We start from the raw sequence: 16,244 nt of genomic DNA on the forward strand, positions 1-16,244 counted from the left end.
CTATTCCACGGTGTTAGGTGTTATGGACAACCTAAGGAATAGAGTGTTCTTAAAGCTGAGATTTGAATTTGAGATTCTATGGTGAGAACATTTTTATAGGATCAGGAAATTCCAAATAAATTAGTTAAACTGGCTGTAGTCTGAGCAAACAGACACTAGACAAATTAAGTTTTAGTGGATAACCAGAGTTCAGTCTGTTTTTCAAACCAATAGAGCCTGAAAAGGTGGGGAAATAAATCTTATAGAAGTAACAGTTCTTGTGAGTTATTAGTTCTTGCTGATGATCACAAGAGAATTCTTCCTGCCCCTTTATCATAACCTGAGAGTGGTAATCAACAATTCAAAAATCCTCATGTAGGAGCTGGTTTTATCTAACCAAGACAGCCCTTCCCTAAAGAGTTTTGATCACTGTTTATGATGTGTTCTATCCAAGCAGAGCATTCAATCAATTTTAGTTGGAAAAAAATTGGAATAATAAATACAAGTACTAAATGAATGAACAAATAATTGGTATTTCAAGCATATTTAATTAACTAGTGAAAATAGAATTTAATTTGTTTAACATAAAATATTATGTGGAAATAGCATCAGTGTTAAACATAAATCAAGCATTCAGAGCTATCTCTCCATTAGGGACTACTCATTCCCCTAAAGTATTCCTCAAATTATTAAATAAGACTATCTTATGCCTCACTCCATTTCAATATTACTCAAATATCAATCATAATCAAAAGCTTATTTTGCTATATATTACTGTCTTCAAAACATGTAACTACAGTTTTTATTTTCTCTTATAATGTATGTCAAGTGATAACATGGGCACATTTTCTCTATATCTGATTTTTACACAGCACTGCTGGGAAATTGGGTAATTTTGCTCACCAAATAATGACTTTTCCGGCGAAGAATCAGCGCATGTGACCAAATATAAATAATACTAGTCTACAGTGTTAAATCAATCAATCAATCAATCGTATTTATTGAGCGCTTACTGTGTGCAGAGCACTGTACTAAGTGCTTGGGAGTAGTAAAGTGGAATCATGATTACTCATGACCTTATCTCCCAAATTTTAGAGTTTTTGGTGGAAGGTCATGATTTTTTTAAATGAAACTACCCAAATTAGGTTTACAGTTAGTCTATAACCTATAAAATGTTAAATATCTTATTTTATGAAGTACATTGTGAACAAAGGTTCAGAGTCCAGAAAGTGTAGGTTACTGTGAAAAAGACTACAGTGCATCTGGAAAGAGGATTAAATGGAATCTCATGAACACTGACAGTTTGGTCTATATTTGCTTGTTAACAGTTATTTTATTAGTGTAATTAACCTCACCCTCTTGGTCGCAACTGGAGAGTTTCCAGTACTCCACCAGTCTCGACTACGGGACGGAGAGTCAAGCTGAGGCCTATCCATTTTTTCCCTAGTTTGGCTAGAGAGTGGAAGGCAATCTGCTACAAGTCAAAACTCACCCATGCTGGGCAGCAGCGGCACGGGAGAGAGTCGAGGGCAGAAACTCAAGTTTACTGTGTGGAAGGAGGCAATAGTAAACCAATTCTGTATTTTGAGCAAGAAAATTCTACGAACACACTACTAGAACGATCAGATAGAGGTGGGGCATTCTGGGAGAGAAGTGTTCATGGCGTCGCTATGGGTCAGAGATGACTAGACGGCATAAGACAAGACAATTAACCTCAACAAAATGTCCCTATGAGACACTTAGTATTTGAACTTATGGGTCTTGCATGATAGGCCAGAATGCAGAGCTACAGAATGAACACTTACTTTTCTCAATGAGTCAGATATATTCTACAAGCACAGTTTAGATCAACATTAGGAAAAACTTAAAACTCAGGAATCAATCAATCAATCGTATTTATTGAGCGCTTACTGTGTGCAGAGCACTGTACTAAGTGCTTGGGAAGTACAAGTTGGCAACATATAGAGGCGGTCCCTACCCAACAGTGGGCTCACAGTCTAGAAGGGGGAGACAGACAACAAAACAAAACATATTAACAAAATAAAATAAATAGAATAGATATGTACAAGTAAAATAAATAGAGTAATAAATACGTACAAACATATATACATATATACAGGTGTGGGGAAGGGAAGGAGGTAAGGCAGGGGGGATGGAGAGGGGGAGGTGGGGGAGGAGGAAGCATTCATTCATTCATTCCTTCTTTCATTCGATCATATTTATTGAGCGCTTACCGTATGCAGAGCATTGTACTAAGTGCTTGGAAAGTACAATTCAGCAACAAATAGAAACAATTCCTGCCCAACAATGAGCTCACAGCCTAGAAGGGGGAAGATAAACAACAAAACAAGTAAACAGATGTAATAGCATCAATATAAATAAATAGAATTATAGATGTATACACATCATTAATAAAATAAATTGAATAGTAAATATGTACATATATAAACAAGTGCTGTGGGGTTGGGGGTAGAGCAAAGGGAGGGAGTCGGGTCAATGGGGAGGGGAGGAGGAGCAGAGGAAAAGGGGAGCTCAGTCTGGGAAGGCCTTCTGGAGGAGGTGAGCTTTCAGTAGGGCTTTGAAGGGGGCAAGTATGCTAGTTTGGTGGATGTGAGAAGGGAGGGCATTACAGGCTAGAGATAGGACGAAGGCCAGGGATTGATGGCGGGACAGGTGAGACCGAGGCACAGTGAGGAGGTTAGCGGCCAAGGAGCGGAGTGTGCGGGCTGGGCTGTAGAAGGAGAGGAGGGAAGTGAGGTAGGAGGGGGCAAGGTGATGAAGAGCTTTGAAGCCAACTAAGCAGCATGGCTTAGTGGCAAGAGCACGGACTTGAGTTTGGCTCTATCACTTCCCTGTTGTGTGACCTTGGGAAAGTCATTTAACTTCTCTGTGCCGTAGTTACCACATCTGTAAATTGAGGATTAAGACTGTGAGCCCCTCTGTGGAACAGGGACTGTGTCCAACCTGATTAGGCCCTACTGAGAGCTCACCTCCTCCAGGAGGCCTTCCCAGACTGAGCCCCTTCCTTCCTCTCCCCGTCATCCCCCTCTCCATCCCCCCCATCTTACCTCCTTCCCTTCCCCACAGCACCTGTATATATGTATATATGTTTGTACATATTTATTACTCTATTTATTTTACTTGTACATATCTATTCTATTTATTTTATTTTGTTAGTATGTTTGGTTTTGTTCTCTGTCTCCCCCTTTTAGACTGTGAGCCCACTATTGGTTAGAGACTGTCTCTATATGTTGCCAACTTATACTTCCCAAGCGCTTAGTACAGTGCTCTGCACACAGTAAGCGCTCAATAAATACGATTGATGATGATGATGATGATGATTACCTTGTATCTATCCCAGCACTTAGAACAATGCTGGCACATAGTAACCATTAACAAATACCATGATGATTATTATAAAACAGGTAAGATGTTCCCAAAGACTCCTCCATGGTGTCTTGAGCACCATTATTTCTTCACATGAGAAATAAAGATTTTAGTTCCAAGTTTGAATTTTCAAGCAGTGACCCAGTGGTTACGGTACTAAATAGGTTCATGCTGAGTGATTGGCATTACTCTGAAGTCTTTGATCCATCCAAAAATGGTATCATACATTAGTATCATCACACATTTATAGGTAATGTCACTATGAGTTGTCATTTTGGATGCAGAACACTTGGCTAAGGGTAAGTTGCTAAAAGTTCTGAGAGAAACATCTTTAGACCTTTTTAAACTATTTACTTATTCCTTTATATGTCTACCCTCCTGATATTTGAAAAATGTCTTCATAGCAAAAGAATAGCCTTGGATTGAAATTTTGCTTAGGTATCCTCTAGTTTTTTACAAATGCCAAATTTAAGCTGGAATATTAAAGTTTTCAAAAGTGTCATAGATTCTGCTGGAGTGACAAAGCCCACTCTTCCATTTTTGTTGTTTTATACTAATTAGAAGCTAGTTCATAAATGGGTTGTGCTCTGGCATTACCATTAAAGATTTCATTTCTTTGACTTTTGTGTTATCAGGATACATTTTAAAAGTTTCCTTAAAATATCTTTTTGGTTCCTGCTTACAGAATAGCTTAATAATATTCTGCTCAAATGGTAAAGGATCCTGGATAAGGTCTTTGGTAATTTAAATCCATTACAGCACCTTTATCAGTGTGTTTGATGCAACAAGGGGCATAACTCCTGAAAAGCCCATTAAGCATATTTGTTGTATTGACTTTTCCCTGTTGAAGTCTATTCTTTGGGCTTTGGGCTAACTAACATTTCTAATTTTTATGAAAGTTACTCAGTAAGCAGTAGTGCTGAAAACTGTTTCATTTTTTCTAACTTTAAATGGAAATGAAAATGCATTAAACTTGAAATATGACATCATAGAAATTTATTGTTTGTTATATCTAGCTTTTTGATTTTCAACAAAACTATTCTTAGGAAATTCACAATGCATATATAATTTTTCTTAATATGTTTTACTTTTTTATTCAAGTGATTAGAACTGTGCTTGGCACATAGTAAGCACTTAACAAATACCATTATTATTATTATTATTTGGGGATATATATTTTGGAGGCAATTCTCCATTTAACATAACTGTGTTCATGTACAGAAAAGTATGTCTAGATATATATGCATGTGGATACATGCATACTCAAATTAAATGTTGCTTGCTACCTGAAAGTATATAATTATTAAACTGTACAAATAACATTAAGAATATATTTGTGCATTAAACTTTGGAATGTAAATTCCCAGAGGACAGGGTCTGATTATTTTAAATGCTGTAGAGCATTTAACTATTCCTGTTTTCCATGTCATTTAATCTATGAGCCTGAGGAGGCACAGGGACTCTGTCTGACCTGATTATCTTCTATCTGCCCCAAAACTTAGTGCACTGCTTGAAATATAATAAAGTCTTAACCAATTACCCCATTGTTACTTAGCATACCTCATATTGTGGGTGTCCTCAAAGGCTATGTTCTAGGTCACTTTGTTCTCAATGCACATTCATTCCCTTGGAAAGTTTAATCATTTCAAGGGCTTCAACTACCATTTCTTTGATGATGAATCCCAAATCTACCTCACTATCCTTGATCTTTTTCCTTCCCTAATATCTCACATTTCCTTCTACCTCCAAAACTTTTTTTCCTAGGAGTCCTGTCATCATTTCAACCTCAACGTGTCCCAAACTGAAAATCCCTCCCAAATTCTTCACTTAACTTTCCCCATCATATCTTTATCTCTTTTTTTGTTTGCTTCTTATTGTGTGCTAGGCTCTGTTCTAAGCACTGGGGTAGATCCAAGCTAATCAGGTTGGAAACAGTCCATTTTCCCTATAGGACTCACAGCCTTAATCCCCATTTTACAAATGGTGCAGCTGAGGCAGAGAGAAGTTGTTACTAGTATGCCAAGGTCACACAGCAGACAAGTGGAACCAGGATTAGAGCCCCGGTTCTTCTGACACCCAGGCTCATGCTCTATAAACGGGACAAAACTGCCTCTCTATTTTACCTTCCCTGTTTCTTGAGCCCAAACGTTTGGTGCCTTCCACTCTTCAATCTGCGACCGCATCCTCCTGGTTCTTCTTCCATGACATCTTCTAGACTGTGAGCACTGTTGGGTAGGGACCATCTCTATATCTTGCCAACTTGTACTTCCCAAGTACTTAGTACAGTGCTCTGCTCACAGTAAGTGCTCAATAAATATGATTGATTGATTGATTGATTGATTTCCATACTCTATCCGGTCTCCATTCATTCATTCATCCATTCATTCAGTCGCATTTATTGAGCACTTACTGTGTGCAGAGCACTGTACTTAGCACTTGGAAAGTACAAATCGGCAACATATAGAGACAGTCCCTACCCAACAACGGGCTCACAATCTAGAAGCGGGAGACAGCAACAAAACAAAACAAGTAGACAGGTGTCAATACCATCAGAATAAATAGAATTATAGCAATATGCACATCATTAATAAAATAAATAGAGTAATAAATATGTACAAATATACACAAATGCTTTGTGGAGGGGAAGGGCAGAAGGAGGGGTGGACGATGGAAAGGGGAGGAGGAGGAGAGGAAAAGGGGGCTCTCAGTCTGGGAAGGCCTCCTGGAGGAGGTGAGTTCTCAGTAGGGCTTTGAAGGGAGGAAAGGAGCTAGCTTTGCGGATGTGTGGAGGGAGGGCATTTCAGGCCAGAGGTAGGACGTGGGCCAGGGGTCAATGGTGGGACAGGCAAGAACGAGGCACAGTGAGGAGCTTAGCAGCAGAGGAGTGAACTGTGCGGGCTGGGTTGTAGAAGGAGAGAAGGGAGGTGAGGTAGGAGGGACCGAGGTGGTGGAGAGCTTTGAAGCCAATAGCGGTGAGTTTTTGCTTCATGAGAAGGTTGATAGGCAACCCCTGGAGATTTTTGAGGAGGGGAGTGACATTCCCAGAGCATTTTCTGTACAAAGATAATCCGGGCAGCAGAGTGAAGTATAGACTGAAGTGGGGAGAGACAGGAGGATGGGAGATCAGAGAGGAGGCTGATGCAGTAATCCAGTCGGGATAGGATGAGAGATTGAACCATAGCAGTTTGGATGGAGAGGAAAGGGCGGATCTTGGCAATGTTGTGGAGGTGAGACCGGCAGGTTTTGGCAATGGATTGGATCTGTGGGGTGAATGAAAGAGCGGAGTCGAGGATGACACCAAGGTTGCGGTCTTGTGAGATGGGAAGGATGGTACACAGACCACAGCTCCACAGGCCATAATACTACTTGAAACATTTTAATACTGCATCCTCCTCCTCACTGATCTTCCCATCTCCATTCTCTTCTCCTCTCTATCTATACTTGACTCTTTTTCCTGGAACTCTTTTGTAAAACATCATTAGGCTTCTGCTTCTCTACTGTACTCATCAAAAGTTTCCAACAATTTCCCATAATTCTCCACATCAAGCAGAAACGTTCCCAAGCATTGGCTTTAAGGCACTTAATCAGTGCCCCCTCTCCTCTCTCTCCACCCTACTTAATCACTCTCTTCTCTAATATACCCCATCTGATTCTTCATTTCTCTCAAGCTTATGTACTGTGTCTCATTCTCATTTTTCCTGCTGCTGACCTGGGCTCATGCTCTCCCTCCTACTGGGAAATCAATCAAACCGTGGTATCTATTGAGCACTTACTGTGTGCATCATCATCATCATCAATGGTATTTACTGAGCACTATACTAAGAACTTGGGAGAGTTCGATATAGCAGAGCTGGTAGACATGTTTCCTGCCCACAAGGAGCCTACAATCCAGAGGTGGCAGATGTTGATATAAATAAATACATTATGCATATGTACATAAGGACTGAGAGTTGGGTGAATATGAAGTTAATAGGCAACACAGGCACAGGCCAAGGGAGTAGGGAAAGGAGGCCTTAATTAGGCCTAATTAAGTAGACCTCTTAAGGGGAAGTTTCTCCTCCTTCACATCTGGAAGATCACTAGTTTCCCCATCTTCAAAACTCTGCATATTTCCTCCAGGATGGCATCCCCTGAATGATTTGCAGTGTTGCCAGTTTATATTCATTCAATTGTATTTCTTGAGCGCCTACTGTGTGCAGAGCATTGTACTAAGCACTTGGTAAGTACAAGTCGGGCTTGGGAAATCCAGAGCTTCCATTTCAGCACATGGCACCATCTTTGCATTTAAGTATTCACAACTTCCAGTAGCACTTCTGTACGTATCTTTTTACTCCATAACTATCTAGTTGTAATTTATTTTATTGTCTGTCTCCCTGGCCAGATTGTAAGCAACTATTCATCAGGTATCACATGTCTACTGTACTCTCCCACTCTCTGTGCAGAGCATACAGTAAGTAGGTGCTCAATAAATGCTTATCTTATTTTAATGAGATTAAAATGACATTTCAATGGCATTTATTAAGTGCTAACTATAGGCCAGGCACTGTACTAAGTGTTGGGGTAGATATAAGATAATCAGGTTGGACACAGTCCCTGCCCACGTGTGGCTTTCCGTACTAATCTCCATTTTACAGATGAAGTCAATGAGGCACTGTATGTGTGTGTGTGTGTGTGTGTGTGTGTGTGTGTTTATGCATGCCTATATATATATATATATATATATATATATATATTATATATATACTAAGTATTGTACAGGTATTAACAATTACAGCTGCTGTCTTCTCTTTAAATATGTCAATACTAAATAAATATTTTGTAGTTTTAAAAATGGTTATCCATGCAATTCAATTTTACTGCAGAAGCATAAAAAGAATGTTGGTTTTGTAAGAAAAAAATACCTTTTTTATTCTAGTCTGTGTTTTAACAGCCTCTTCCTACCTTTTTTTAAGAGAACTAATGTCTAGCTCTATTAGTGTTTTATCTTCCCGTGTTTTGCTTCATAACCCAGCTAGGGTCCACAAACACAAGTAGTGGGCTCTAAACTTTGAGCCCACTGTTGGGTAGGGACCGTCTCTATATGTTGCCAACTTGTACTTCCCAAGGGCTTAGTACAGTGCTCTGCACACAGTAAGCACTCAATAAATACGATTGAATGAATGAAAGTGGACGGATATACCTGTGGAGGGCCAGTTAGAATTCTACAGTGCATTGTAAAGGCAAACAAGATTCCAGGTCCCCAAGTGCCCTTGTCACTTATCAAGCCTGACAGAGGCTTAAAGATGCCTTGAGTGACCAGAGTTTCCATCTTATGCTGAAACCCTTTTTGGGTTTCAGATTCCCAAAGGTAACACTTTTGGTGAATCACCCTGGCCACCGTGCCCCCCACAAAGGGTCGCACAAACCAGGAAGCAGCCTAACTTGGTCCTCATTGGAGTGTGAGGAGGCCCTCCTAAGGATGCCCCAAGCTCCATAGTGGTCAAAACACCCAGGGCCAAAGAGCCTTGCCCCGTTGGTACTCTCCAACTACAACCCAGCCCACACACATCACTCCTGTTAACCTCACTGTACCGCAGACTCGTCTCTCTCACTGTGACCTCTTGCCCACAACCTGCCTCAGGCCTGGAACATGCTTCTTCCTCAAATCTGTGAGCCCACTATGAGCTCACTGTTGGGTAGGGACTGTCTCTATATGTATGTTGCCAACTTGTACTTCCCAAGCGCTTAGTACAGTGCTCTGCACACAGTAAGTGCTCAATAAATACGATTGATTGATTGATTGATCTGACAGGCAATTTCTCTCCCCCACTTCCAAAGCACATCTTCTTCAAGAGGTCCTCTATAGCTAAGCCCTCCTTTCCTCTTCTCCCACTCCCTTCTGCGTCTCCCTGACTTTGTTATCCTTTCCCCACAGCACGTATGTACATATCTGTAATTCATTTATTTATATTAATGTCTTTTCCTCTCTCTAGACTGTAAGTTGATTGTGGACAGGGAATATGTCTGTTTATTGTTATTTTGTATTCTCCCAAGTCTTAGTCCGGTGCCCTGCACACAGTAAGCACTCAATGAATACAACTGAATGAATGAATGAATGACAGAACATTTCTGCCAACTCTGTTCTATTGTACTTTTCCAGGTTTTGCACATAGTAAGCTCTCAATACATATGATTGATTGATTGTGTGTTCCTACTGTCAGGGTGAATCAGTGGTGGACAAGAGTAGGCAATGATGATGTGGACTCAGACATCAGAGTACTGTACTAAGCACTTGGGAGAGTACAATAGGACAATAAACAAGATCACAGTGAGCTTACAGTCTAGAGTTTAGCTATGTAATTCAATATAAGAAAATCCCTTACTTTTTCCCTTTCAAGGCCAGTAAGCCCATATATGTTTGAATATTAAGAAAGACTCATGTTTCTACTCCTTTCTTAGAATTACGACAACTGCTGCTTGCATGATGGATCTGAGAAGATACCCACTTGATGAACAAAACTGTACCCTGGAGATTGAAAGTTGTAAGTCTTTCTGTAAATCCTACTTTTTATACGGCCAAACTGTTCCTTATTTTCTTTTCAAATGCATAGACTGTCACGGTCTTGATAGCCTTGCTGTCTGATGACATTTATAAATACAGAACAAATGGAGTTCTCCAGATGGGTTATTAATTTATGGAACATGGATTAGAACAATTTATTTTGTGTTTTGATAGACAATTTTCAGCTTTAAAGACTCAGTCAGATGGCTTGTTGGAGTTTACTTGTGGACCAAGAAGATTTTTTAACTTATTCTTTAACTAATTGTACTGTTTCTATTTTTTATAGTATACATAGGTATTACTTCTTGGCTCTCTACCTATGTAGTTCTAGGATTTTTCTACTGTAAGGTGGCTGACTATTATGCATGCTGACTCAATAACTCATCTTCGTTTCAAGGGTCAAGTCCTACATGTGGATAGAATAAATGCAGAACTTGAAATTCTAAATATGTTGAACTTGTGCATTTTTTGGAGTATTTATGTATCTCATTTGTGTCATTGCTTCCATTGTGAACACTTTAAGGTTGAGACATACATTTAGGCTGAAATACATTTTTCTTAGCAGAATATGGTATTAATGACATAGATTTTTTACTATGTAGGAAATGTCTTCAATGAGTATGGATAATGGAATTTCTGGCCATTTAAATGACAGTTATTTTGTACTTGTACCTTCCACAGTTCTGTTCACCTACACTACATAGATTTTTTGGTAGTTTTCTCTGAATATAGGGTTGTAGGAAGCATTTTTTTCTTTAAATGACTAGAGTTTTAATAGTATTTGGAGAGTAACATGCAAAGCAAAGGAATGTAGATATGAAAAAAAAGGGTTTGGATGTAGATTCCCCAAAAATAAATGCTTGCTGGTGGTGAGAGATATCTGTGCTTTTTAAACTTAAGGCAGAATTTAGGAGGAGCATTACTCTCGACCATTCTTCAAAGTGTTCATTCAGCTGAAATGTAAAATAAATCACAATTACCTAATTAGGTAAACAAACTAAAGGATAAAACATTATATTAATTTTGTTGCACCATAAATTAATATTTGGTGCCACAAAATCATAAAAAATGTTTATAAATCAGTATGTTTTTAATATTCTCAAATCAGATTCACAGGAGATATGTAAGCCCTATTGAAAATAACCTGTCCAGAATTCTTTAATAGGAAGAGTGGTTAAGCAAAAACCTAGATAAACTGTTTTCTAATACCTGCAACTGTAACAAATCACTTCATGTTTATAAGCTAGATTTTTTAACCTGAATACCGAAACATAACTCACAAAGAACGTATGCTTGATTTTTATAGAAATGATGATTTTAATATATTCATTCATTCATTCAATCATATTTATTGAGTGCTTACTGTATGCAGAGCACTGTACTAAGCACTTGGGAAGTACAAGTCGGCAACATATAGAGACGGTCCCTACCCAACAACGGGCTCACAATCTAGAAGGGGGAGGCAGACAACAAAACAAAACATATCGACAGGCATCAAAACCATCAGAATGAATAATGCACATCATTAACAAAATAAATAGAATAGTAAATATGTACAATGAGGTATAGTACGAGTGAAACCTAATTGCTTCATTCATCGAAGAAAACAGTATCAGTTTACAAGATCTTCAGAATTTTAATTCAGTCTATTTATCGTCAATTTGCCTCAAGGGAACAAAGGAAAACACTTCTAATAGTGGATTGTATCAATCCCTGAAGTGAAAAGAGAGATATGCTACTGGTTAGTTATAAACAATAAATACCATTAAGTGAATGAATGAATGAATATATTTGGAAGTCAGGTTTAATTTGGAATGAGCAATGGAAAAAGAGGATTTTAAGAAGCAGCATGGACTAGTGAGAAGTCTATGGTTTGGATGTCAGAGACCCCGGATTCTAATCCTGCCTTCACCACTTGTCTGTTTTGTGACCTTGGCAAGTCAATTCACTTCTCTTTGCTTCATTTACCTCATCTGTAAAATGGGGATTAAGACCGTGGGACATATGTGGGACATGGACTGTGTCCAAACTGATTAGTTCAGTGCCTGGCTAAACGTAAGTGCTTAACAAATACCATTTAAAAAAGCAATGTAAAATTTGATGCTTACTATAGAATTCTGCTTTCTGTTACAAAGAAACACTCAGTTCCCAAATTTGACATCACATCAAAATGTGATTAAATAATCATGGTTCAGGTACAATCCTGATATTTTGGGTATGTGTATGTCCGTGTGTGAGATAGTGTGTGTATTGAGAGCATCAGCGGATATGCATCTGCAATACAAAATGTTTTTTAACCGTCTGAGGAAATTTTAACGCAAAAAACCAGCATTTCCTAGTGGATAGAGCACAGACCAGACAATCAGAAGAAACTGGGTTCTAATCCCAGTTCTGCCACTTGTCCACTGCATATGACATTGGGCAAGCCACTTAACATCTCTGTTTGTGTTATCTCATCTGTAAAATGGAGATAAGACTGTGTGCCCCACATGGGACATGGACTCTGTCCAAACTGCTTAGCTTGTTTCTACTCTATTGCTTAGTACAGTGCCTAGTACATATAGTAAGCCCTTAACAAATACTGTAAAAAAAAGATTTTTACATTCCAAATTCACAAATTAATATGTTTAAAATGTTGTTGGAAATAATTTGTTTGCGATTTCCATGCTAACGTGCTCTGAAGGTTTTCATGGAACATGGAAGGAACATTTTATATAAAGGGTCATTCTCTAATATTTTCATCAAATGACACCTATAATGAAGCATTTCTGTATTTTATAAATGAAATTCAGATATAAAAACTATGTTTAGAGTGATTCTCTTCCAAAGTTTTTTCCCTTTACAGTGCTTTCACACTGTGTTAAAAACACACATACACAACTGCTATTGAAACTGTTTTGAAACATTAAGTGGAATTGTGGAGAATATATAAAAGGGCCATTCACACACAGGTTCTTAGTAATAATGAAATCAAGCAATCAATGGTATTTACTTCCCAAGTGCTTAGTACAGTGCTCTGCACACAGTAAGTGCTCAATAAATATGATTGATGATGATGATGATGATTGAGCGCTTACAACGGGCAGAGTGCTGTACTAAGTGCATGGGAGACTACAGTAAAACAGAATTAACAGACACATTCCCTGTTCGGCCTAACAGTCTAGATGGGGAGACTGTCATTACTATGAATAAATAATTTGTAATATATAAATTCAAGATTTGTGCACAAGTGCTGTGGGGTTGGGAGTGTAGTGACTATCAAAGGCCCAAACAAAGGTCACAGATCCAAATACAAAGATGACCTGGAAAGGAGAGCGAGCTGGGGAAAAGAGGGCTTAATTGGGGAAGGCCTCTTGGAGGAGATGTGTCCTCAACAATGCTTGGAAGGTGGAGAGAATGGTGGTCTGGCATATATGTAGTGGGAGGGAGTTCCAGGCTAGGGAGAGGATGAGATCAGGCACAGTGAGTAAACTGGCAACTGGATCAATCAATCATATTTATTGAGTGCTTACTGTGTGCAGAGCACTGTACTAAGTGCTTGGGAAGTACAAGTCAGCAACACAAAGAGATAGTCCATACCCAACAGTGGGCACACAGTCTAGAAGAGCAGAGTGTGAGGACTGGGCTGTAGTAGATTAGTGAGGTGAGATAGGATGGGGAAAGCTGAGTGAGAGCTTTAAAGCCAACGTTAGGAGTTGCTGTTTGACCTGAAGGAAGATGGGAAACTATTAAAAATTATTGAGGAAGACATGGGCTGAACGTTTTTGTGGATAAATGCTCCATGCAACAGAGTGGTGTGGAGATTGAAGTCAGGAGAGAGAGGTCAGGAGATGAGTGTGAAGGCAGATGCAGTAGTCAAGGAAGGGTAGGATAAGTGCTTATATCAGTGTAGTAGCAGTTAGGGTGGAGAGGAAAGGGCGGATTTTAGCAATGTTGTAATGGTAGAACTGACAGGATTTGGTGGCAGATTTAATATGAGGGTGAAATGAGAGAGATAAATTGAGGACCACGCCAAGGTTACAGTTTGTGAGATAGGGTGGAGAATTGTGTGGTCTACAGTGTTGGTTCGGGTGAGAAGATAAGGAGTTCAGTTTTGGACATATTTAATTTGAGTTTTCACAGGACACCCACATAGAAATCCCTGTCTTGAAGGCGACAAGGTGAAGGGTACATAGATGACTTGAAGGAGAAGTATTGCTGCTGGACAGTGAAGAGGGCTGAATTGAAAATAAGAATGAATTTAAAGTGGACACGGTCAAAGAGACATCTGGATTTCTTCCAACAGTGTTCAACTCTGTGTTTGGCACAAGAAGGAGGAAACATACTCTGGAGGTGATACAGGATTTTGGCTTAGTGGGATGGGACGAGACCAGCAGAGGGACAGAGGAGCAAAGGAATGCAGTTCAGTGGAGAGTATGTCAATTTGTGCATCAGGAGAAGGTAGTGTGGGTATGGAGACTAAATGGGGTAGGATGGCTGTAGATTGAGAAGCAACGTGGCTCAGTGGAAAGAGCCCGAGCTTTGGAGTCAGAGGTCATGGGTTCAAATCCCGGCCCCGCCACTTGTCAACTATGTGACTTTGGGCAAGTCGCTTAACTTCTCTTGGCCTCAGCTACCTCATCTGTAAAATGGGGACTGTGAGCCCCCCGTGGGACAACCTGATCACCTTGTAACCTCCCCAGTGCTTAGAACAGTGCTTTGCACATAGTAAGCACTTAATAAATGCCATCCTTATTATTACTGGTGGGAGTCAAAAGAACGGAGAGCTATATGGAGGAAAGGGACAGATTTGTGGGGGGAGTGGGTGTTTTCTGTATTCTTATTATTCTGTTAAGACCTTAGGTGAACTTTTCAATATTGAATATTGAGTCAACAAGGTGGGAAAAGGACAAGATAAAGATAATACTCAGGGATAGGATGGGCAAATGTAGATCAATCAATCCATCATATCTACTGAGCACTTACTGCATGCCGAGAACTATACTGAACACTTGGGAGGTACAGTATAACAGAGTTGGTTGATATGTTCCTGCACACAAGGAGTTTACAGTCTATCAGGTAAATATTGAGGCCCATTCATTATTTGTCAGTGATTTATGTTACTCAAAGATTATAGAATTTTGTATTAGGAAAGAATAGCCCTTATGTTATGGCATAAAATGTATAGAATAGAGTAGTCCTCTGATAGCAGCCTTAATTTACAAGGAATCTCATTTAAAGATGGCCAAAGGATGCAATAGTTGTCAACATTCAATTCAAGTTTCTGTAGTTGAGGCAGCAAACTGCTTCTTCAAGTTTGATAGAGGTTATTGGGTTGTAACTTGAATCCTACTTCAAAGGATTCTTCCTGCTCTCATAAAACTGAGAATAAAAATGATAATTGTCCAATGGAAATGAAAGAAAAATGGACCTGGGAATGCTGTAGAATTTCAATTTGGATATAGCCATTTGATTACAATTTGTAATTTTGGTTTTCATGTGACTTGGTGTCATACCTTCACTGAAATGTTTCACTCCGAAAAAAAGTCATAGTAATTTGACATGAGGTTTTTCACATTAATCTGGAAAGCAGCCTGAGTCTTTTCATACTAATTTTCCTTGAATTTGGGATTTATATGATTGAGAATCCTGTCGGGCAAATTGAAGGCACATCTCCTCCAAGAGGCCTTCCCTGACTAGGCCCTCCTTTCCTCTTCTCCCACTCCCTTCTACATCGCCCTGACTTGCTCCCATTGTTCATCCCCCCTTCTAGCCCCACAGCACTTACGTACACATCTGTAATTCATTTATTTATATTAATGTCTGTCTCACCATCTCTAGATAAGCTCACTGTGGGCAGAGAATGTGTCTGTTTATTGTTATATTGTTCTCTGCCAAGCTCTTAGTACAGTGCTTTGCACACAGTAAGCTCTCAATACATATGATTGAATGAATGAATGAATTTCTTCTAATGAGCAATTTGAATTATTTTATTCCTTTTGGTATCCAGAGCACTTCAGAAGTCATCCTTGAAATAGGAAACCTGCAGTATATGTTTGATGCTCTTTGATCTACTGTTTTCTGCAGATAAATCTTCCTTTCCTATTTCAGTAGGTTTGGGTAATGGTGATATGTTTAGAGGAAAGTAAGTCCGCTATAAATAGGTCACTTTTTATCATTACATAGAATAGTAATTTGCATTGCAAGTTTTTTCACTTCCCCTTTGCTATTTTCAGGAAGGGTACAGAAAGCAAAACCAAAAACATAGTTTTACACTAAATAAAACCATGGTTTATTTACATCTGCATTGCTGCATGCAGTCTAGTTGACATACTTTGGGAAAAGTATCATCAATTTG

At 39.2% G+C, this 16,244-nt stretch overlaps 1 protein-coding gene across 2 annotated transcripts in view; it reads left to right on the plus strand.

The window, feature by feature from the left end:
* GABRB2 (gamma-aminobutyric acid type A receptor subunit beta2) overlaps positions 1-16,244 on the plus strand; it is a 191,305-nt gene that overhangs the window by 97,708 nt on the left and 77,353 nt on the right. For both annotated transcript variants that reach the window (XM_038739861.1, XM_038739862.1), the window contains exon 5: positions 9,805-9,887. In XM_038739861.1, coding sequence (XP_038595789.1) covers positions 9,805-9,887 — 83 coding nt within the window. The remainder of the gene's footprint in view (positions 1-9,804; positions 9,888-16,244) is intronic.

The sequence above is a fragment of the Tachyglossus aculeatus genome, chromosome X1 (genome assembly GCF_015852505.1).
Source record: "Tachyglossus aculeatus isolate mTacAcu1 chromosome X1, mTacAcu1.pri, whole genome shotgun sequence".
In the NCBI taxonomy this organism is placed as follows: domain Eukaryota; kingdom Metazoa; phylum Chordata; class Mammalia; order Monotremata; family Tachyglossidae; genus Tachyglossus; species Tachyglossus aculeatus.